We start from the raw sequence: 24898 nt of genomic DNA, 5'->3' as shown, positions 1-24898 counted from the left end.
CAAAAATAATAAATAAATTTATTTTTTAAAAAATTTAATTAGAAATAAATAACGGGGGCCACAGTGTCCTTCTGCAGGACAAGGTCAGTTACCTTAGAATTATGTATTTAATCATGCCCAGTGTTAGGTAGCCTACAAAATTAGCAGAAAAGGGGGAGTAAGCTGTGTCCTCCAGTTTCTTTCCCAGACCTGAGTTTCTCCCAGCGTGACCAGGATAAACTTAGGGAGGAAGCTCTCATACCAACACATTTGGTCTACTTCAAACAATTTCAAAGATTGGGGACAAAAAAGAGAGTCAGATTTAGATTCCAGGTTATGGTTGCATAAAGACAGAGGCCTATTTTTTAAATTATTTTTATTTTTTATTGAAGTATAGTTGATTTACAATGTTGTGTTAGTTTCAGGTATACAGCAAAGTGATTCCGTTATATATACATATATATATGTGTGTGTATATATATATGCATTTCAGATTCTTTTCCCTTATAGGTTATTACAAAATATTGAGTATAGTTCCCTGTGCTATATAGTAGGTCCTTGTTGGTTATTTTATATATGTGTGTATATGTTAATCCCAAACTCCTAATTTATCCCTCCCCCACCCCAACCTTTCCCCTTTGGTAACCATAGTTTGTTTTCTATGTCTGGATCTATTTCTGTTTTGTAATTAAGTTCATTTGTATCATTTTTTTAGATTCCACATATAAGTGATATCATATGATATTTGTCTTTGTCTGTCTTCACTTAGTATGATAATCTCTAGGTCCAACCATGTTGTTGCAAATAGCATTATTTCATTCTTTTTTATGGCTGTGTAACATTCCGTTGTATATATATACCACATCTTCTTTGGTCGATGGACACTTAGGTGCTTCCATGTCTTGGCTATTGTAAATAGTGCTGCCATGAACATTGGGGTGCATGTATCTTTTCGAATTTGAGTTTTCTCCAGGTATATGCCCAGGAGTGGGATTGCTGGATCATATGGCAACTCTATTTCTAGTTTTTTTAGGAACCTCCGTACTGTTTTCCATAGTGGCTGCACCAATTTACATTCCCACCAACAGAGGGTTCCTTTTAGGAGAGAGGGCTTTAGAATGGCCAGAATTTATAGTCTCAGGGTAATATTCTCAGAGGGAATTGAGTACCACAAGAGCAGGTGGAAAGAAAGTTCCGTGATCATGAATTGATTTCAGTGCGTGTGATCTCAACTTAGTGTACCTCTGGCTGACCACCCATCAGGTTTTACTCCATAAGCATTTACATAATTTCAAGGAAATGATTATTGAGCTTACAAACAAAATAATCATTTTTAAGGCTGCAGAAAACTTATTGATGTCTTTCAGGTATAATGACAAATCCTACAGATAAGCTGGGATTTATAGTGGAAAGAAGACACTTCAGTTTAAATGACAGAATTTTTCTTTGTAAATTGGGGACTATCGTAAGTGTGTTTATAAACCAAATTCCCACACCTTTGGTTTAGACTAAATTCAGGGAATCAGTGAGTGGTTTCACAAAGGAGTAAAATAAAAATTTGACTTAGGTGATCTCAAACCAGTTTTTTCTTTTATCTTTTCTGCTTTCATTCAGGTGTGGATGGATCATAAGCAGGGATCCTGGTGCTACCAATACAAATCATATTTCTAAATCTGGAGGTATTATTAACTGTGTTTTCTGTTACTGCAACCCAGCTTTAGACCTGGGACTTTTGAATTAATATAGAACACAGAACAAACACACTCACATCAGGGATACACTCCTGCTCGTAGTGGGACTCACCACCTGGCGATCCCTTTGGGCTCTTCATTACCTGACAAAAGAAGATTGGTTTCCTTTGTTGAAAGGTCTGTATTTTATTCTTGAATCATCGTTGGCACACACTGGCTGCAGTCAGAGTAATGTTTTTCCTCAATCTCTGCAGGCTTTAAACACTTCTGCCTCATCTTGGTTCTTCCAGCTCAAAATGAATCCTTTCCCATAATTGCTGACTTATTTAGCATCTGTACAATGGCATTCATTTTCTGGCTACTGATTCCCATTTTCCTTTTACACAATCTTGAGAAACATAAAAGGAGACTGCTTTGGCCTTGGATTTTTGGTTGACTAGTAAGTTGGATATTTGATGATTGCTGATTGCTCATGCTGTTTCCCTATAGGTCTGGTCCACGTAATCGCTCATCCTTGCTTTAGATGGAATCACTCTTGTATTTAAAGATGATTGTCCTGTTTAGGAAATGGTTTTCATTATCTGGATTCGCTATTGCTCCTCTTATTGAGCTATTCTTTTTCTATAATAAGATGTGTATTCATTTTTCCTTTTATCAGTTGTCCTTAAACTGCCTATGATGATAGATCCATCTGGGGGCTTGGGGGGGGGAAGGTGAGTTCTTTTTTCTCTTTAGTAAATGCAGGTGAATCAGTCACTCAGGATTTAAAATTGGTCCTTGTTTTTGTTTTTTTTGTTTTTGTGGTACGCGGGCCTCTCACTGTTGTGGCCTCTCCTGTTGCGGAGCACAGGCTCCGGACGCACAGGCTCAGCGGCCATGGCTCACGGGCCCAGCCGCTCCGCGGCATGTGGGATCTTCCCGGACCGGGGCACGAACCCGTGTCCCCTGCATCGGCAGGCGGACTCTCAACCACTGCGCCACCAGGGAAGCCCTTGGTCCTTGTTTTTAAGGACCACCAGGTACAGGTTTATTCACAAGTGTGCAGAATTATCTGGGAAAACTCTTAGGGAGGGAATTTTTTTTTTAAGTGCTAGCAGTTGCACTTAGACGTCCAACAAGAAGCACTAGACAGAATGTCTCTCCCGGGATATGTCCTACTTCTTCTAAAACCCATGAAATACTTTGGGCCCATGAAATACTTTGAACTGCTCAGAACAAAAATGTAATACAAACACCAGGTAGTGATAGTGTCGTTCATGATCCTATTTTTGCAGCTGGAGACTAGAAGTATTTGAGATGAGGTTCAGCTGAGGTTCCCTTATTGGAGAAGAGTTACCTAATCAGGCTTTAAACCACATCAAAGTGTGAGCGTGTCAGGCAAGGTGACAAGTTCATAGCAAATGTTAAGAAAAGATACAATGTTATGACATCTAGTATAAAATATTATTTTATAAAAAGAGTATGATTTTTCCTAGTTCAGTATCTTTCTGTTTACCTTCTTGATAGAATGTGCCAAAGTTAGGCCTTTGGAACCTGAAAATCAAATTAGGACTGAATATCTCCTGAATTCTGTTGCAAACAAAACTCAACCAACTGAGTTGAGAGAGAGAGAGTATGGGCACAAAAATTGTATGACCGTGAGGACAGAACATGCCACACTTGGCTTCCTGATCCAGCTGTTAGAGAACCACCTGACAAGCCACTGTGTGTACATTCATTTCACGTTTATGGGTCCATGTGGAGATGGTATTAAATAGTGATTGATAGCATACTATCATAGCCAAGTGCAGCTGGTTTGAATTGTAGCTCTACCACGACCTACCTGTATGTCCCTGAGTTACTGTGTGGAACTCAAAGTCTCACTTTTGTCATCTGTGAAATGGGAATAAAAATTTTACCTCTATCATGTGATTTTTTTTTAGATTACACAAGGATAGTGCATATACAACATACAGTACCTCTCCCTGGCCAAGTGTTCACTAAATGTTGGTTATTATTTTGCGGTCATCAAAGGATGCAAAACTTCCTTACAGGAAAAGATGATACCTACAGGACTCCCCAGAAAATCATGTACGTTGTATTGCCTTGAAAGGTCATGGTTAACTAGGCACGTTTTGCAGGCATTTATAAATGTGACCTTTTAGTGTATATTGTTATTCAGGGGCAACTGTCAGTAATTCCAGGAAGAAACCTGAGGGGTATGTGGCATAACTCCTGGAGGCTCATTATGAGACTGGTGGTCACCGGGCTCAGAGTTGAGAGAAACTGCTCTTTTTTTCTAGGTTGGTTAGACCTTTGGCCTTTTTGATTATTATTTGCCCCAAATCTTTTGGTGCTTTGGCGGTGAAAGGGGTATTGGTTTTCAGAGGCCACTGGAGTGTGGGTCCAGGGTAATTGGCAGGAGGGGGTAAGTTTTAGGAGGTCCTATGTTACCATTGTGGACTGTGGCGCTCACGGCACAGGGCACTCTTCTTTCACTCTGTATGTGGTTTACCCCACGTTTGATGACTTCTTCATTCCTACATCATCCCTGTGAGCATAAATACAAATAGGTCATAAAATGTGAATCAGACTTTCCCCTAAATAAAAGTCCTCTCAGGAGACTAGCCACTTAACCTATGACTATTTCCTGAGCTATAATTAATTACCCTCCCACAGGTAGGAACACCACTGATTGAAAAATCCATTGGTTTCCCGTATTATCTTTCTCCCTTTATTTTGGTGAAATTCAGGAAATTTTGAAATTAAATCATTTCTGAAGTTGTACATTATCAAATGTCACAGTAAAATTATCTGAATGCCTCCTCTCCATGTGTAGTTTCAATTTCCTGAAGGTCATTTCTCCCTTCTAATTACAAGCACTCCAAGAAGAATTAGTTTGTGCAACTCAGCATGAGAGCAAGTAACTCTCATTTCTTCAGGCTGAGTTGAATGCAGGAGGCTTCCTGAATCTGCCTGAATACAACTGCTTAAGCTACAAGATAAGTGTTTCCTGTTCTGTTATTATTATTCTATTTTTAGAGCTAAGGGTCACTAGGGAAATGGTCTCCCAGTGACCAGAACCTTGTGCTTGATATTTCTAAAGGAATTTTGCCCTGGTGATAGGTAACAGGGAAGCTTGTGTTGTTTCTTTTCTTTTCTTTTTTTTCCCTGAAGGATAACATTTAAAATGTGAAAGGTTTAACTGTGTGTTAAATGTTATTTTAAAATTACAAGGTTGAGTTAGACATATTTATCACATCCAAGTGTACTTTTAGGGGTCTTGCTGTTTGCTCATGAAAAAATAAAAACATACATGTTCACTTGAGAGGATTTTGCTTTCCCATAAATAAGGGGCTGGAATGTCTTTCCAGACTGAGCTTTTCTGTTGTTTTCGCCCCTCACCCAAGTAACTACACTGGAAAAGGGAATGGCGATTAGCATCGCATTTCAGGCAGAGCTAGAACGTCTTATGTTGAGAGTAGCATTCAGAATTTTCCCTGGACTCATTCTCCTAATTTTCCTGACTGTAGTGCATGGACTCTGTTAAATTTTGTTGTGGATTCACTATTAGGCAGCTAAGGGCCAAATCATACCAACTGTTTTAGAAGCAAAACTTCTGTGCCCCTGGGATCCATCACACAACCTCCCTCCCTTTATTCAGAGTTTTGTGCCTCGTCAGGTTCTAAAGTTGGCTCCTAACAAGTGTTGTATCAAAACAAAAATAATTCTGCTTCCATTGTTCTCATATCTTTCAAACTCACGTGGATGGGTTTTAATCCCTTAGTATAAGTTCTTCTAGTAATGCAACCTTACAAAATAGTCGAGATCCTATCTTGTCCCTTATAGAAGCTTTGAAAATGGCAGTAATATTTCTCTTTTATTTGGAATCTGAGAACATAACAAAAAGGTCTAAGAACTCTGTAGTACTTTTCTCTCCCCATCTCCTTCATTTTCAAATCACTAAGTAGGAGCTGTGGCTCTTACTTTAGCAAAATGATGTACTGTCTACCACTTATAATGGTTTATTATGCACCAGGAACAAGGTTAAGTACTTGGCATGGCAGTTGACTCTTGAACAACATAGGTTTGAAATGCACAGGTCCGCTTATACGCAGATTTTTTTCACTAAATACGTAGTACATGATCCGCTGTTGGTTGAATATATGGATGCAGAACCGTGGCTACGGAGGGCCAACTATAAGTTATACTCAGACTTTTGACTGCTCAGGGGTCGGCGCCCCAAACCTCCGCGTTGTTCAAGGGACAGCTATACTTTGATTCAGTTGGTACAACGAAGTAAAGTAGATATTAACATCCACATTCTAAGTGGGGAAACTGACACTTTGGGAAGTCAATTTCACATACGTAGAAAATGAAGGAACCAGAATCTGATCACTGGGCCCCCTCTCATTAGGAGGCCACCCTCAAAAACACGTATATGCTGAGTGTGATAGGAAAATGTAGTATCAAGTGAAGCAGTGTGCAGCTTCATCATTGAAAATTAGCTCTAAAGATACCACGTTCTCCCTCTGCCTGGGAGACACCAGTGTGCATACGTGCCCATATGAGGGGGTACAGAGATTACCACATGCCCCTGTCACACTTCTAGGAAGGTAGCAAGTCATTGTCTCTCCTCCTTCAAATGTTCCGGCCCATCCTTTGCAAATATCCTTCTAAAATGAAGGTGGCAGATGAGAAGCAAAGAAAATAACTACACAAGCTGCATGATAAGTTGCCATATTTCCTAGTTAAGTAAAAAAATTGTCACACCTCACATTCAAGACTGAATTGAATAAGTATCCTGATTAGAGAATTTCATGCATGCACTGAGTCAAATGCCTTTAGTAAATAACATGTTCTTTGAAAGAGAACAAAAGACTGTGTATATATACTTGGATTTGTTTTCTGTGTGTTTATTAGTATTGCAGTTCTTTGATGAAAGTATCTCCCATTCAGTAGTGTCTTTGTGATCTTCAGTGCCAACAGCCATAAGAAATAGGTATCCAATAATTTAATAACTATTTATTGCAAATTAAGACACTCCCATAGTTTTCTGTGTACCCAGTTTTGGGCTCCGTACCACATCCTCTTCCTTTGAGAACACTGAAAATGAAGACTTGGTTTCAGTTGAGACTTTTTCTGTATCCCACACATCCATCCAGAATGGTTAACATTGCTAAGTTCTTTGTTAAATTAAAATCAAGTGCCTGGCTAAACAACTGAACAAGGAATGTTCAAGAGCCCTTCAGTTTTGATTTTAGCTTGTTGTAATTTTCTAATGATGATGCAAGAGTCTACACGAAGGATGACAGGGCCAGAATTGGGAGCCATTTTGTTGAGAAAACTGGAAATCTTCACCCTTTTAAAAACTTACACTGACTAATATCACATTATTTCTCAAATTAAAGGTTACATTTTCTGCCTCCCTGAGACTAATGTCACTTCTCCAAGATGAGAACAAGAGCGGCATTTGGCATTTGTTTATCCCAAACCCAAATCGCTGACCCTTTGTTTTTAGTACTTTGCCCTTCTGCTTTTGCTTTTTTAATTTGCTTGTGACTCTCTGCTTCCCCCATCTTTTTTTTTTTTTGGTACAATGATTCTTACCTTGTCTTTCCCCAGTCCGTTTCTGACCTGGAGAGACGTGCAGCATGTTATTGTAAGGACTTCCCGTGCAGGACATTTGAACGCTAATGACTGGAAAACCAATGCTGCTGGTTTTAAGGGTGAGAACTTCTTTCATATTTTGTCACAGGCAAAATATTTTTATTTTTCCCCCATTTTAAATGGAGAGCAGGAACTAGAACCCATCCAAAGAAACTTTAAATTTTGTACTGACACAGGAAGAGCTTGACCTCTTAGTAGAAAAAAAAAAGGCAGGTTCCTTTTTTTTTTTTTTTTAATTAAAACAACACATTTAAGGCAGATTTCCTTGGCTTCCCACATCATAGGTCAGTTTCTTTAAAGGTAACCAACTCCCAAGTATTGTCGACCTATGGGGCTCCTCATTAGTTTATTCTTTGGTGTCATCGATTATCTGAGTGGTATTTGTAACAATGTATTTAAAAATTCCTTACCTTCTGGAGTGATTACTTCCAGTTAATAATAGCTGGTATCTTTTGTTCGTTTGAGGGTAGCACTGTTAGTTGCTAGGCTATGCTTTTCTACATATTTTGTTTTTGTTGTTTTTTTTTTTAAACCTTCCACAAACAGAAAAATAGGCATAATTCTAAGACGTTACTTTACATAAACTAAAAGTTCTTATGAAGCTTTATAATGCACAGTCTTAGGCAAGTATGCACAGGATATAAATAAGTGCTGACTATTTTTCCCCTGGCTGATGGGGATTCTAGTTCCATCAAGCTATCTTACTAATGGTAGCCATTTTGTTTATTGTCATCCATAACATATGCTATAATCAAAAGAAAATAATTATATAAAGTAGTTGTCCTATAGTGTAGTATCTTTACTCAGGTTTCAGATCATCTACATTTTAATCCATTAATTTAATTTACAACAAAGATTACTTTTTGTTGTATCTGCAGACTTAAATTTACTCCCAAATAATCTTTGTATCATTATATATCCCTATGGATGAAAAACAGTATTCTATAACATAAGGAATATCTACTTAAAAATTATAGTTCTGGTCCTCAGATCATTGGTAATAAGCTGAATAATCCTGGGCAAGTCATTTAATTTTTCTGGGCCCTAACTTCCGCAACTTAAACAATTTAGAAGCTGAATAATATTATCTACATAGGATATGTTACATATGATTTTAATATATCCTTAGTGTATTATACCCGATGTATATAAATATTCATGCTGAAAATGTAAAGTGTAATTTTAAAAATTATTTGCAAGCAGCTTACTAATCGTGCTTTGCCGAAACCTATCAATATGCCAGGGAACCAGCGCCATATAAAAGAGTTCTTTGATTAACATCTTCACTGAAGACTTCACTTTTAGAAAACAAGAATGTCCCTCTGCTTTCGAGTATTATCAAACACCTTTCTGTGCTTGTAAACTATATAATGCAGCAGTGTTCAATGAGCTTTGAATCTAAAGCATTGTAAATACCTGTTGGGATCACATTTTCTGAAGCTCAAATCAAGACACGTGGTACCAGAATAGCAAATGTTGTGTGCAGCATCAAAAATACTTGAAATTTCAATTGTTCTAGAAAATCCAGGATGTAATTTGCCATATGTATGTTGCCTTTTGATTAGCTTCCCCATGCTTCCAGCCCCGACTCTATAAATGCAGGCAGCCAAGGGGTTGGGTTTGGGGAGGGGGGAAGAAGGGATCAAAACACTGGCTGGTTCAACACTGCAATGAACTTCTTAGTAGAAGGTTCACAGACTAAGTACATTGACCTCAATGAGGCTGAGGAATCAACTTTAACCCAAATAAAAGTCTTAGTTTTACTTACTCCTTTTTGGCAACTTAAAAGGAGCAAATGGTTCTAATAAAAAATGCAACTCTTTTGAAAACCTCTGTTGGTTTTGGAGAGGGGGAAGCCGAGGATTTAGACTAAATCACCAGATCCAAACCTGAGTCTGAAGGGGGCCATACGCTGCTTCTGGCACGGAGGAAAGAGCATTTTACTATTGCACGTGGCAATATTTAGTATAATATTTCACTCTTCTCTTAGATTGCTGCCAAGAGTAACAATTAAAGTTCACTTTTTCATAGATGAATTACCCTGAACCGTCTGGACTCCCAGTGGAATTGTTTTGTAATTTTGTTGATGGCAAGCCCCATGTTTCATCTAAACATGATCATAATAAGAATGATTTTTTTAAGAGTTATTTTCTTCCCTACTCGAAGCATTCCCATCCCCTCCCTAGCGTCCCACAAATAAAAGTGATTAAGGCAGAGGCTAGCAGGAGAAGTGACATGCTTCTGGGAAGGAGAGAATGCAGGTCACTAGGACTGGAAAAAGATGGGCTGACTTTTTATGGAATAAGGTCTGAACGAACAAAAAATAGTGAAGGCTTGGAAGAGGTTCATGCAATGAGAGCTCATATTTTAAATTAGGTCAGCCAGCTTTTGCAGGCGTTGCTTAGAGGGAACACATGGCCAAATGTTTCTCCTTAGGAGAAAACGGAAGTTGCCTGCAAGCAGAAGCCTGCAGCCCTGGGTGCACTCCCTCTTACCACTTGGTTTAGTCCTAACGCTGAGTGAGACGTAGGTATGAAACGAATCTGAAAACACCTGTGCTTCCCTGGGCTTGCTGTTGTGCCCTCATGTTGAGAGATTTAACTTGTCTGAAGAGTGGGTTTTCGTTTTTGTTTTTGAAACCACCAGAATTTCATAAATTGCTTGGCAGGTACTCTTCTGCAGTGGGGCCGTCAGTACGAACATGTGAATTTCCTTCTCATCAGGTAAAGCAGAAGCAGCTCAGAGTAGCAACCAGTTAGGTTTTGGGGTCTTGCCATCAATAGACTTGATAGTCTTAGTTCTCACTGATAACTTTGGAGAAGCCAACACCCTACAGATCAGTCTTTCCCCAAACCCTGCCAAGTGCATTTCACACAATGTCCTTACATTTCTCCAGACCTACCCATGTGTGGTCCGTCCGAAGCAGAGAACAGAGCCAGATGTTATAGGAACTAGACTGGTGTGGGTCTCCTCTCAAGGCAGACTTGATCTAATCTACTCTTACCCACATGTGTTATGGGCCTGGATTCCTGGCTCCTGGAAGGGGATTCCCTCCAGAAGCAGCTGCTGGCTTCTTGTTAACTGGCATGGACAGATTGCACTCAGGCAAGGAAGTTGCCCTTGAAGGACCGGCTCCTCTGTGTGTTTCTCTGAGAGCGGAGCTGCATACTGATGAGCTGGGTGCAGAGAACTTTCTTCCCCTTTCTGTGTGCTCTCATTATGATCGCACTCTATAAACGATCCTATATTGAGATCAGTTCACAGTAAAGCCAGCCCCAAAGCTGGAAGCCACTCATCAACATTTTTATGCTAATGGTACCTTAATTTTTAACAATGTTGATTGAACTAAGATGATTCTGTCTTGATGCTTCTTCAATAATAATCTCTTATAGTTAAAATATCTTGCAGGAGATTTGTTTTTCAAAATAAACATAATCCAATGAATGCATACCTATGGAAACGAACTAGACGTTATTTAGATTTGTTCATCCTGTGAATGATTCTAGCTAAATTTCAGACACCTTTTGACTTTAAACCTCCTCCAGAGATAGTTTCTTTAATAATAAATACCATGCACCTAGCAAAGAATCTGAGATTATGCATGAGAATAGGAAAGTATTTGTATGAGACCACATGAACAGATGTGGTATTTGCCACTACAGAACTAAAATCCAGATTCCAGTATTTTGCTACTGAGCAACATTTGCAGTGCTTGGAGATGACTTTGGCATTACATTGTCTGTTTGGGGGTTTCTTCAATATTACTTCTTTCTCCTTTTTTTCCCTTTGCTCTTACGATAAGTCTTTCCTATTTTTTTCTTTTCTACTGTTTTTAATACCGCCCTCGTGCTCCTGAAAATGTACAGATCAGCTGTAGAATTGAGGGTTTTCCCCATCAGGGTGGTTTTCTTCAAGGAATTTAAGTTATGCAGTCTCTTCATTCATTTATTCACAAATATTTCCTGCGCACCTTCAGCAGGCCAGCCCAACACATGCTGAATGAAGTGCAACCAAAGAGGAGAATTAGAAGGAAACGTCCGGGGCCCCATGACTTTGCCTGCTCTGATCTGGCTGTGCTGTGATTTACACACAGAACAGAAATTTACACTGCACTTTTTTTATCCCTTCAGTCAAGCCCAACCAATCTGCCAGGTTCATGTTTATAGTATCAATGATCCTTCTCTCATCATCTAAAATGCAGCCCAGCCCTGAGCAGCAGAAGGCATCTAATGAGAGAATCTCTCTTGTGGAGTGTCATTTACATTTTGACCAGCTCCGTTTGTACCTATAGAGTATATGGATCCTAGAGCCATGCAGAGGACTTGAATTCTGCATTCTTCTAGAATCCATGGCTCACAGCCTTTCAGGAAGAACGTGACCCTTTGTTATGAGCCCCTCTCTCCTACTGCTTTAATCTGAAGACCCTGCAGATTTCCCCTTTCTCCCCCAGCCTCCTGGGCTGTGCTCGCTGAATCTTTCCCCCATGTCCTTATCTCTGGTTTGTGGATGCAGTTATGAGAAGTATAATTGAATGCATGCAACATCGGTGCTGTAGTTTTTTTCAAAGTGTCTGTATTTGGATATGATGACTTGATATTTTACAGTTAAACTCTCTTAAATCTAGGAAGAGGAATAGACGTCAGATAATAAATTAGGAACTTCTGTCATCTTTACTAGGCGAAAGAATGAAAAAAATGTCATTGAAAATCAAAAATGACAACTAAGTGAGCGAGGTTACCACGCCTTCCATTTCACTGCCCTCCCAGACTATGTAAGTCTCTTTTTTTCTACCAGCATGTTGCTGAAACCTCCCCATCCTCCACTGACTCTTTCTTTGACCACAACTAAACTACTAGATTTTTTTTTTAATTTCTAACTGACTTCCCACCATGGGGAAAACAATTGACAGTCTAACATGACTTCTTAGCCTCAAAGGCCCTTAACTTTTAATAACCTTTATTACTTTTAATCGCCGTCATTTTATTTCCACTGTTAGGGCTGGTAATTTTAAGATGTTCCAATATATTTTTAATACCTACCTGTCTTGCTTTCAGTTTTAACACTTATTAAAAAGAATTAGATGTGCTGAAACGATTAAGCATGCCATGTGTTGAACTGAAACTAAAGGTTTTGAAATGTGGTGTTTTTATTTTTTTACTGAGTATATAAAGTAATATCTGATGTGTTACCATTTGAAAGGGTAAAGCTATATTGTATTTTATTATGTCACTGTACAAATAATATCTTATCTTTGCCACCTAGCATGCTCACGTGATGTTGGTAGCTATGATTAAAGCTACATAATGTACCTTAATTGGAAATCTGTACATCATGTTTTCAAAGAAAGGTCAAAGTGAAACATTATTCATCTGGTCAGTGTCAGAGGGGGTGTTTGAATCAGATGCTTGACTTCAGTCCTGATCCTATTTTCAGAAATAAGGCATTTAGTTCTTCTCTTAAAATGCAGAGAGGGATGTAAGTACATTTGATCCTACGTAATGAAATTTGCTCCCTAGAAACACCACCTGATTTTCTTTCAAGATTCTATATTTATTCCATTGTATTCTATGAACTCCTATGCATTTATTAACTTAAAACCTTTCATTTTTGCATTCATTGATCACTGAAATAGGAGCTTACCTTCTTGCTCATTTATAAAAAAAAAGATATGAATCACACATAATTTAGGGATTTTACGTTTATTCTTTTGTCTGGTGGATGATTTACCTAAATATCTACCTGGGAACAGCAATATAGAACCCCTGACAGCAGTCTGCTTGGTCATTGCTTAATCCGGAGTCTTGTATCCAAAATGTCTACTTGCCCCATAAGAGTGTTCTATTCATTCCTACTAAATATGTGAGATTTTAAAATATTTTCTGCAAATGAAAAATGTTATTTTCTCTGCACTGGTCTTTGAATGGTAGTGTTAGGTTTGTTAGACTTTGGGGGTGTTTTGTTCTGTTTTTTCATCCCTAAATACAAAAGTTTTAACTGCATGTGGTTTCACACTTAAAATCCATCTTCAGAATAGAATTAAAACAATGGTTGTACTGTACGACTATTATCTCTTTACAAAACATAATTAGTTAATGAAGGGAATTATGTTTGGAGTAGTTTTGTGGCTTTGCCACAATCTTAAGAACTTTATTCTAGTAGAGTCTGTTATTGATATTTTCTTTGGCCTTTGAGGAAGCCAATTAACATTTTTGTATCTTGGGTTTTTAGAATGTGGGTAACAAATACCAAACATAATGAGAAGGCTGAGTTGAAAGAAAAGTGCTTTGAAATTGCAAAATACCAAACATAAAAAAACCCTTGACAAAGAAAAGAGTCTTAAAAGTGTATTTTCATAAGTCACAGCTTTCTACTGTGAAATGAGGATAAAGATATGAAACTGTGTTGTGAATTAGAATGCTATTTTGTGACTGAAATTAATTAAATTACCTGAGTGGGCAAGAGAAAATGTATTACTTTGTAATGAACTTATCACAATACGTCTTCATACCTTTTATCCCATAATCGCATATCAATGACTATACTATAATCATATATAAACATAACTAAAATTCTGTTTTGCAAATTAATGTTTAAATATCAACTTGACTTCAACCTGCTAAATTTTGAAAGTTGTAATTAATTATTTCAACATAAGAACTAATGAAAAAATCTGAACTGACTGTAGCTATCAATGTCCTATCAACTCTTTAATCATTAATATACAGTATAAAAGCTATAAGCTTAAAATGTGATTTTTAACAATATGCAAAATTCGTATACTGAAGAGACAATTGATGTCTCTTTTTGTGTAATCACCTGATGAAACTCGATTTCACTAATTCTAATGAGGCTGGACTTCCTTAGGTATTTTTAAAACTCTTCTTTCAGCAAATGAGTTTGGCTATCCTTTATGATAGCAAAGCTTGATATTTTGTGGTTACAATTGATATTTCAGGCAAAGATAAAAATCATCAAGCCCTAAACCCCATAATTACAAAGGGTGGTCAACCAAGGCCAATGTTGTTTTCAGGCCAAAAGTGTATTGGAACTATAAATAACGAAATGGAGTTCTTTGAGTCACTAATAACTGGATTCTGAATCCAGTTCCAAAATAAGATGCCCCCAAAAGATTTAAGACAAGACAGTCTTATCAGAATATACATACAAGGAGATTGGTTCAAGGTGGCAGAGTAGAAGGACGTGTGCTCACTCCCTCTTGTGAGAGCACCAGAATCACAACTAACTGCTGAACAATCACCAAAAAGAAGACACTGGAACTCACCAAAAAAGATACCCCACATCTAAAGACAAAGGAGAAGACAAAGTGAGATGGTAGGAGGGGCTTAATCACAATAAAATGAAATCTCATAACTGCTGGGTGGGTGACTCACAAACTGGAGAACAATTATTCCACAGAAGTCCACCCACTGGAGTGAAGGTTCTGAGCCCCACATCAGGCTTCCCAACCTGAGGGACCAGCAACGGGAGGAGGATTTCCCAGAGAATCAGACTTTGAAGGCTAGTTGGGTTTGATTGCAGGACTTCAACAAGATTGGGGGAAACAGAGACTGAACTCTTGGAGGGCACACACAAAGTAGGTGCATCAGGACCCAGGGGAAGGAGCAGTGACCCCATAGGAGACTGAACCAGACCTACCTGCTAATGTTGGTGGGTCTCCTGCAGAGGTGGGGGGTGGTTGTGGCTCACCATGGGGACAAGGACACTGGCAGCAGAAGTTCTGGGAAGTACTCCTTGGCATCAGCCCTCCCGGAGCCCGCCATTAGCCCCATCAAAGAGCCTGTAGCCTCCAGTGCTGGGTTGCCTCAGGCCAAACAACCAATGGGGAGGAAACTCAGCCCCACCCATAAGCAGACAAGTGGATTAAACTTTTACTGAGCTCTGCCCACCAGAGCAACACCCAGCGGTACCCACCACTGATGCCTCCCATCAGGAAGCTTGCATAAGCCTCTTAGATAGCCTCATCCACCAGAGGTCAGACAGCAGAAGCAAGAAGAGCTATAATCCTGCAACCTGTGGAACGAAAACCACATTCACAGAAAGATAGACAAGATGAAAAGGCAGAGGACTATGTACCAAATGATAGAACAATATAAAACCCCAGAAAAACAACTAAATGAAGTGGAGAGGCAACCTTCCAGAAAAAGAATTCAGAATAATGATAGTGAAGATGATCCAGGACCTTGGAAAAAGAATGCAGGCAAAGATCGAGAAGATGCAAGAAATGTTTAACAAAGACCCAGAAGAATTAAAGAACAAACACCTAGAAGAATTAAAGAACAAATAGAGATGAGCAATACAATAAGTTAAATGAAAAATATATTAGAAGGAATCAATAACAGAATGACTGAGGCAGAAGAACGGATAAGTGACCTGGAAGACAGAATGGAGGAATTCACTGCCACGGAACAGAATAAAGAAAAAAGAACGAAAAGAAATGAAGACAGCCTAAGAGTTCTGGGACAACATTAAACGCACCAACATTTGCATTACAGGGGTCCCAGAAGGAGAAGAGAGAGAGAAAGGACCCAAGAAAATATTTGAAGAGATTATAGTCGAAAACTTCCCTAACATAGGAAACGAAATAGCCACCCAAGTCCAGGAAGCACAGAGAGTCCCAGGCAGGATAAATCCAAGGAGAAACACGCTGAGACAAATACTAATCAAATTGACAAAAATTACAGACAGGGAAAAATTATTACAAGCAACAAGGGAAAAATGACAAGTAACATACAAGGGAACCCCCCTAAGGTTAACAGCTGATTTCTCTGCAGAAACTCTACAAGCCAGAAGGGAGTGGCATGATATATTTGAAGTGGTGGAAGGGAAGAACCTACAACCAAGATTACTCTACCTGGCAAGGATCTCATTCAGATTCAATGGAGAAATCAAAAGCTTTACAGACAAGCAAAAGCTAAGAGAATTCAGCACCACCAAACCAGTTCTACAGCAAATGCTACAGGAACTTCGCTAAGTGGGAAACACAAGAGAAGAAAAGGACCTACAAAAACAAACTCAGAACAATTAAGAAAATGGTCATAGGAACATACATATCAATAATTACCTTAAATGTGAATGGATTAAATGCTCCAACCAAAAGACACAGCCTCGCTGAATGAATACAAAACAAGACCTGGATATATGCTGTCTACAAGTGACCCACTTCAGACCTAGGGACACATACAGACTGAAAGTGAGGGGATGGAAAAAGATATTCCATGCAGATGGAAATCAGAAGGAAGCTGGAGTAGCAATACTCATGTCAGATAAAATAGACTTTAAAATAAAGAATGTTACAAGAGACAAGGAAGGACACTGCGTAATGATCAAGGGATCAATCCAAGAAGAAGCTATAACAATTATAAATATATATGCACCCAACACAGGAGCACCTCAATACATAAGGCAACTACTAACAGCTATAAAAGAGGAAATCGACAGTAACACAATAATAGTGGGGGACTTTAACACCTCACTTACACCAATGGACAGATCATCCACACAGAAAATTAATAAGGAAACACAAGCTTTAAATGACACAGTAGACCAGATAGATTTAATTGATATTTATAGGACATTCCATCTAAAAACAGCAAATTACACTATCTTCTCAAGGGCACATGGAACATTCTCCAGGATCGCATCTTGGGTCACAAATAAAGCCTTCGTAAATTTAAGAAAATTGAAATCATATCAAACATCTTTTCCTACCACAACACTATGAGACTAGATATCAATTACAGGGAAAAAATGTAAAAACACAAACACATGGAGGCTAAACAATACATTACTAAATAACCAAGAGATCACTGAAGAAATCAAAGAGGAAACCAAAAAATACCTGGAGACAAATGACAATGAAAACACGACAATGCAAAACCTATGGGATGCAGCAAAAGCAGTTCTAAGAGGGAAGTTTATAGCAGTACAATCCTACCTCAAGAAACAAGAAAAATCTTAAATAAACAATCTAGCCTTACACCTAAAGGAACTAGAGAAAGAAAAACAAACAAACCCAAAGTTAGTAGAAGTAAAGAAATAATAAAGATAAGGGCAGAAATAAATGAAATAGAAACAAAGAAAACTGTAGCAAAGATCAATAAAATTAAAGCTAGTTCTTTGAGAATATAAACAAAATTGATAAACCTTTAGCCAGACAGAAAAAGAGGGAGAGGACTCAAATCAATAAAATTAGAAATGAAAAAAGAGCAGATACAGCAGACACTGCAGAAATACAAAGCATCATAAGAGACTACTACAAGCAATGTTATACCAATAAAATAGACAACCTGGAAGAAATGGACAAATTCTTAGAATTTGGTTATTCTTACGAAGGTATAACCTTCCAAGACTGAACTAGGAAGAAATAGAAAATATCAACAGACCAATCACAAGTAATGAAATTGAAACTGTGATTAAAAATCTTCCAACAAACAAAAGTCCAGGACCAGATGGCTTCACAGGTGGATTCTATCAAACATTTAGAGAAGAGCTAACGCCCATCCTTCTGAAACTCTTCCAGAAAACTGCAGAGGAAGGCGCACTCCCAAACTCATTCTACGAGGCCACCATCACCTTGATACCAAAACCAGACAAAGACACTACAAAAAAAGAAAATTACAGACCAATATCACTGATGAATATAGATGCAAAAATCCTCAACAAAATACTAGCAAACATAACACATATATATGGAATTTAAGAAAAAAAAATGTCATGAAGAACCTAGGGGTAAGGCAGGAATAAAGACGCAGACCTCCTAGAGAACGGACTAGAGGTTATGGGGAGGGGGAAGGGGTGAGCTGTGACGGGGCGAGAGAGAGTCATGGACATATACACACTAACAAACGTAGTAAGGTAGATAGCTAGTGGGAAGCAGCCGCATGGCACAGGGATATTGACTCGGTGCTTTGTGACCGCCTGGAGGGTTGGGATAGGGAGGGTGGGAGGGAGGGAGACGCAAGAGGGAAGAGATATGGGAACATATGTATATGTATAACTGATTAACTTTGTTATAACAGAAACTAACACACCATTGTAAAGCAATTATACCCCAATAAAGATGTTAAAAAAAAATCATACAATAAAAAACTATTAAAAAAAAAACAACAAAAAAAAACAAAGCAACAACAACAAAAAAAATACTAGCAAACAGAATCCAACAACACATTAAAAGGATCATACACCATGATCAAGTGGGATTTATCACAGGAATGCAAGGATTCTTCAATATATGCAAATCCATCAGTGTGATACACTATATTAACAAACTGATGAGTAAAAACCATATGATCATCTCATTAGACTTGGAAGAAGCTTTTGACAAAATTCAACACCCATTTATGATAAAAACTCTCCAGAAAGTGGGCATAGAGGGAACCTACCTCAACATAATAAAGGCCATACACGACAAACCCACAGCAAACATCATTCTCAATGGTGAAAAACTGAAAGCATTTCCTCTAAGATCAGGAAAAAGACAAACATGTCCACTCCTGCCACTGTCATTCAACATAGTTTTGGAAGTCCTAGCCACGACAATCAGAGAAGAAAAAGAAATAAAAGGAGTACAAATTGGAAAAGAAGAAGTAAAACTGTCACTATTTGCAGATGACGTGATACTATATATAAAGAATCCTGAAGATGCTACCAGAAAACTACCAGAGCTAATCAATGAATTTGGTAAAGTTGCAGGATACAAAATTAATGCATAGAAATCTCTTGCATTCCTATATACTAAGAATGAAAGATCAGAAAGAGAAATTAAGGAAACAATCACACTCACCATTGCAACAAAAAGAATAAAATACCTAGGAATAAACCTACCTAAGGAGGTAAAAGTCTTGTACTCAGAAAACTATAAGACACTGATGAAAGAAATTCAAGATGATGCAAACAGATGGAGAGATATAACATGTTCATGGATTGGAAGAATCAGTATTGTGAAAATGACTATACCACCTAAAGCAATCTACAGATTCAATGCAATCCCTATCAAATTACTAAAGACATTTTTTTTACAGAACTAGAAGAAAAAATCTTAAAATTTGTGTGGAGACACAAAAGACCCTGAATAGTCAAAGCAATCTTGAGGGAAAAAAACAGAGCTGGAGGAATCAGACTCCCTCACCTCAGACTATACTACAAAGTATAGTAATCAAGACAGTATGGTACTGGCACAAAAACAGAAATATAGATCAATGGAACAGGATAGAAAGCCCAGTGATAAACCCATGCACCTATGGTCAACTAATCTATGACAAAGGAGGGAAGGATATACAACGGAGAAAAGACAGTCTCTTCAATAAGTGGTGCTGGGAAAACTGGACAGCTACATGTAAAAGAATGAAATTAGAACACTTCCTAACACCATACACAAAAATAAACTCAAAATGGATTAAAGACCTAAATGTAAGAATGGATACTATAACACTCTTAGAGGAAAACATAGGAAGAACACTCTGTGACTTAAATCACAGCAAGATCTTTTTTGACCCGCCTACTAGAGTAATGGAAATAAAAACAAAAATAAACAAATGGGACCTAATGATACTTAAAAGCTTTTGCACAGCAAAGGAAACCATAAACAAGATGAAAAGACAACCCTCAGAATGGGCGAAAATATTTGCAAGTGAATCAACGGACAAAGAATAATCTCCAAAATATATAAATAGCTCATGCAGCTCAATATTAAAAAAAAAACAACCTGATCAAAAAATGGGGAGAAGACCTAAATAGACATTTCTCCAAAGAAGAAATACAGATGGCCAAGAGGCACATGAAAAGATGCTCAACATCACTAATTATTAGAGAAATGCGAATCAAAACTACAGTGAGGTATCACCTCACACCAGTTAAAATGGGCATCATCAGAAAATCTACAAACAACAAATGCTGCAGAGGGTGTGGAGAAAAGGGAACCCTCTTGCACTGTTGGTGGGAATGTAAATTGATACAGCCAGTATGGAGAACTTTATGGAGGTTCCTTAAAAAACTAAAAATAGAATTACCATGTGACTCAGCTATCCCACTACTGGGCATATACCCAGACAAAACCATAATTCAAAGAGATATGCACCCCAATGTTCATTGCAGCACTGTTTACAATAGCCAGGTCATGGAAGCAACCTAAATGCCTATCAACAAACAAATGGCTAAAGAAGTTGTGGTACATATATACAATGGAATATTACTCAACCACAAAAAGGAACAAAATTGGGTCATCTGTAGAGAAGTGGATGGATTTAGATACTGTCATACAGAATGAAGTAAGTCAGAAAGAGAAAAACAGTTATCGTATATTAATGCATATTTGTGGAATCTAGAAAAATGGTATATAGATGAACTGGTTTGCAAGGCAGAAATAGAGACACAGATGTAGAGAGCAAACGTATGGACACGAAGGGGGAAAAGCCAGGGGAAGAGTGGGGTGGGGATGATTTAGGAGATTGGGATTGACATATATACACTAATATGTATAAAAGAGATAACTAATAAGAACCTGCTGTATAAAAAAGCAAAATTAAATTTAAAAAAAAGAAAAAACATGCAGAATCTAGCAGAGAACCTAAAAAAAAAAAAGAATATACATACGTACACATACAGGCACATTTTCTTACAGAAGCCTTTTTGTTTTTTGTTTTAAATAAACAAAACCTCTTGTTTGAGGTTTTGTTTTTTTAAAACAAAAGTCTCACTCTGCCTAGTGTTTTGGAGCATGGACCCCAAAGTCAAATAACCTGGGATTGAATCCCAGCTTTGTAAACAAATGAATAGTACATGTGGGAATCCACATACATTCTTAACTTCATTGGACTGAGTTTACATATAATAAAAAGCACCATTTTAATTGTACAAATGTATACGTCTGTGTAAACATCACCGCAATCAAGGTAGAGAACATTTCCATCACCCCACAAAGTTCTTTTGTGCTCTTTCTCATCCTTTATTCCACCCCACAACCCCACCCTTTGCAACCAGTTGATTTTCTGTCGCTGTAGATTAGATTGTCTTTTGTAGACTTTCATGTAAATAGAATTCTTTGAAACTGGCTTCTTTCCCTCCATATATTTTTTGAGGTTCATCCATGTCATTAAGTATATGAGGAGTTTAGTCCATTTTATTACTAAGTAGTATTCCACTATATATATAGGAATGTACCACAATTTGTATCATCCTTCACTTTTTCATGGATAATTTTATTTTTTATTGAGGTATAGTTGATGTACAATATTATATAAGTTACAGGTGTACAACATAGTGATTCACAATTTTTAAAAGCTATACTCCATTTATAATTATTATAAAATATTGGCTACATTCCCTGTGTTGTACAATATATCCTTGTAGCTTATTTATTTCATACATAGAAGTTTGTACCTCCTAATCCCCTACCCCTATCCTACCTCTCCCTCTTTCTCTCCCCCCACTGGTAACTTCTACTTTGTTCTCTATATCTGTGAAACTGTTCTTTTTTGTTATATCCACTAGTTTGTTTTAATTTTTAGGTTCCACATGTAAGTTATATCATACAGTATTTGTCTTTTCTCTGACTTATTTCACTTAGCGTAATACCCTCCTGGTCCGTCCATGTTGTTGCAAATGACAAAATTTTATTCTTTTTTATGGCTGAGTAGTATTCTGCTGTATATATGTACCACATATTCTTAATCCATTCATCTGTTGATGGACACTTAGGTTACTTCCATATCTTGACAATTGTAATACTGCTGCTTTGAACATTGGGGTGCATATATCTTTTTGAATTAGTGGTTTGGTTTTTTTGGATATGTGCTCAAGAGTGGAATTATTCATATGATAGTTCTATTTTTAGTTTTTTGAGGAACCTCCATACTGTTTTCCACAGTGGCTACACCAATTTACATTCCCACCAACAGTGTACGAAGGTTCCCCTTCCCCTGGACTATTTCATTGTTTCCAGTTTGGTTGTTAAGAGTAACGCTGGTATGAATATTCATGGATAAGTCTCTGTGTGGACAGATTACAACTCTTTAAGCATTACGCAGTCCAAAAGACCTAATTTAAACAGAGGCTTTGAGGAGTAAGGGAATGGTCCAAATGGCTAGCCAGATATAGCGCATTTCAGGCCAGGCATAGAGCAGATACAGAGACTCAATCAAGGAAAAGCTAGGAGGCCATCCATCCTAGCTGGAGTGTGTGGCAAAGGGAAGAATGAGGAAAACAGTATCGTATACAGAATTGAGCACCGTTCTTCCTTCATAGCAGACACTCAGGGAACACGATCATCTACATGTTATGCATCATTCTCATACAACATTTAATGTTGAATTAATAAACAGTTAATATTCTGTTAGAGTTTTTGTATGATAAAAATGAAGCACATAGATATATAGATATATATATATATGCATAGATTTGTGGCCATTAAAATGCTGTGTGTAGCTTAGGAATGAAATGAGCTCCACTCTCCCTTGCAGATATGACACTCCTTTATACTCACGTATTTCTTGTAACACTTCTGTCCCCCTCTCTGTAGTTTACTTTATCTAATTTGGGTTCTTATTTCCATTTGCCAGTGATTTTAGTTGATGATTCTGGATAAAGGGTTAACTTCCTTATTTGTTATTTCTCTGCTTTTCTAGAAGACTACTTGGATTTCAAGAAACACTAGATGGGCTGGAATGTTTTGAAAAAAGCATAATCTGCTGATCGTGAATGATTTGTTAATGTCATGTACATAACATAGATGAGAAGCATAGATAAATATAATGAGAGGGTGGAAGGTGGTTGAGAACCTTAGAGTTACTCCTGGGAACCAAAACTTGTCTGAAATAGTTTTTAGAGTAGTTAGTTTAAACAGATGTATTATTTTTTCTTTGCATCTCTTGGAGGATTGGGGATTCAAACTGGATGAAACAGCTGTGGTGAAAGGAATGGTCAGGGTAAGGGAGAAGACAGAGGGCCCAGTGTGCAAAAAGGACGGGTATGATGTGATGAGGGAAGTAATTCAGAAGAAACTGAGAGTAATGCTGCCTGATTCGTAGAGTTAAGAGTTCTTATTTGATCTGAAAAACACGTGGGGGCTACTGCACTGATTTGAGAAAGTGAGTTGGATAATAGTAATGACTATCAAGTAAGTCGATTCCAGTTGCTTTGATGTTAGAGTTTTTTTTTTTAAGCCGATGGTATAAATCCATGGGTCCTATGATATGTGCTAGAAAATGACCCGCACAGAAGACACTGACTTGCTAAAATGGATGAAAATGCTCTTGCAGTGATCATTTTCTATCATCTTAGCATGCAATTGTATATTCCTGACCTCAAGGGCTGTGACATTCAGTGAAATTTTTTATCATCTCTTGGTCGCCTTCTAAATGAGGAGAGTTATAGCGCTGGTGTATATAATCATCTTTGCTAAATTCTTTTTTTAAAAAAAGAAGACAAAGAAATGCTTTTTGAAACGGGTCTTCAATAAATCCAGGACAAAGGGTGTGGTGATGAGATCGCTTCTTGAAACATGTCAGGCCAGAAACTGTGCTTTGAGAAGACTTCACAAATTTCCTTTGACCCAAGTCTTTTTGTTGCTTATAATTGTTCACCATGACCTTCAGAAAGCCACTTAACTTCCAATATTTGGATTATTTTCACGTACAGTTGTGGTCTTTGTATTTGCCATGTCAATTTTCAGAGCCTTCAAGAAAGCGAGTGACGTAATTCTGGTTGGCTTCTTGAGTCGCTGTGAGACTCTCGCAGGTAGAGTGACAGAGGCATTTACAGTTTACAAATGCCTTTTTCCCTTTCTTAAGTTTTATGTTAATATTCTTTTTCTTGGCTGTGAAGCAAACTTAGAATCATCTATAGTCCTAGGAAGCTTTAGGACTTTTTTGAACCTGCCAGAGGCTGTAGTGTCTACGCTTTCTTAATATACTGTGTGGGATGGTTTTGTCTGGAAATTTTTTGCTTTTCTTTATTTGTTTTGCCTTCAGAAGTGCCTTTACAGCCAAGGTAAAAGATACATGTCCAGCTTTGTTCCAGAGTTCAGTATTGTGAATCCTAAAACTCGCACTAAACTAAAACTCGGCCATATATGACTAAAGAATCAGAGGAGATACCTGAAAATGCAAGAAATGTCTATGATTGTATGCTAGGGCTGCCACAGTTCATCGCACAGGTTATTAACTGCACAAGGAAATCAAACAAGAGGATTGAGTGGAGACTGAAATCTGGCCTGTCATTTATTCACCAAGCCAAGTGCCCCGGAGTGGGATGATGTCCACCTAAAGAAAGAGGCAGCTGTCTCTAATACACATAATTCTCACATAGGCAGCCCTGTTGCCTAGAATTCTGTTGTAATTTCTCCCACAATTGTCAAAGGCACGGGTATCTTTTAAAAGGCATCTCTCCAGAGATGGTTTTGGTCATTTTAACCTTCATCTATTGCTTCAACCTTGACATTCACAGAACCTTCATTAGCAAAGTTACTGCACTCAAATAGAGTTTTCCAATATCTTTTTCATCACTATCTTTATCACCAACTCTCTAGACACAGTTTGATGCAAAATCTTAGAATTTTGAGTGAG

At 37.9% G+C, this 24898-nt stretch overlaps 1 protein-coding gene across 2 annotated transcripts in view; it reads left to right on the top strand.

The window, feature by feature from the left end:
- PCSK5 (proprotein convertase subtilisin/kexin type 5) overlaps positions 1-24898 on the top strand; it is a gene marked incomplete at its 5' end in the record, with an annotated part of 316630 nt that overhangs the window by 228440 nt on the left and 63292 nt on the right. For both annotated transcript variants that reach the window (XM_082655960.1, XM_082655961.1), the window contains one exon: positions 7275-7378. In XM_082655960.1, the coding sequence (XP_082512086.1) occupies positions 7275-7378 (104 nt within the window). The remainder of the gene's footprint in view (positions 1-7274; positions 7379-24898) is intronic.

This window comes from Grampus griseus (genome assembly GCF_964374135.1).
Source record: "Grampus griseus genome assembly, chromosome: 6".
Taxonomy (NCBI): domain Eukaryota; kingdom Metazoa; phylum Chordata; class Mammalia; order Artiodactyla; family Delphinidae; genus Grampus; species Grampus griseus.
This window is presented reverse-complemented; position numbering and strand designations above follow the sequence as displayed.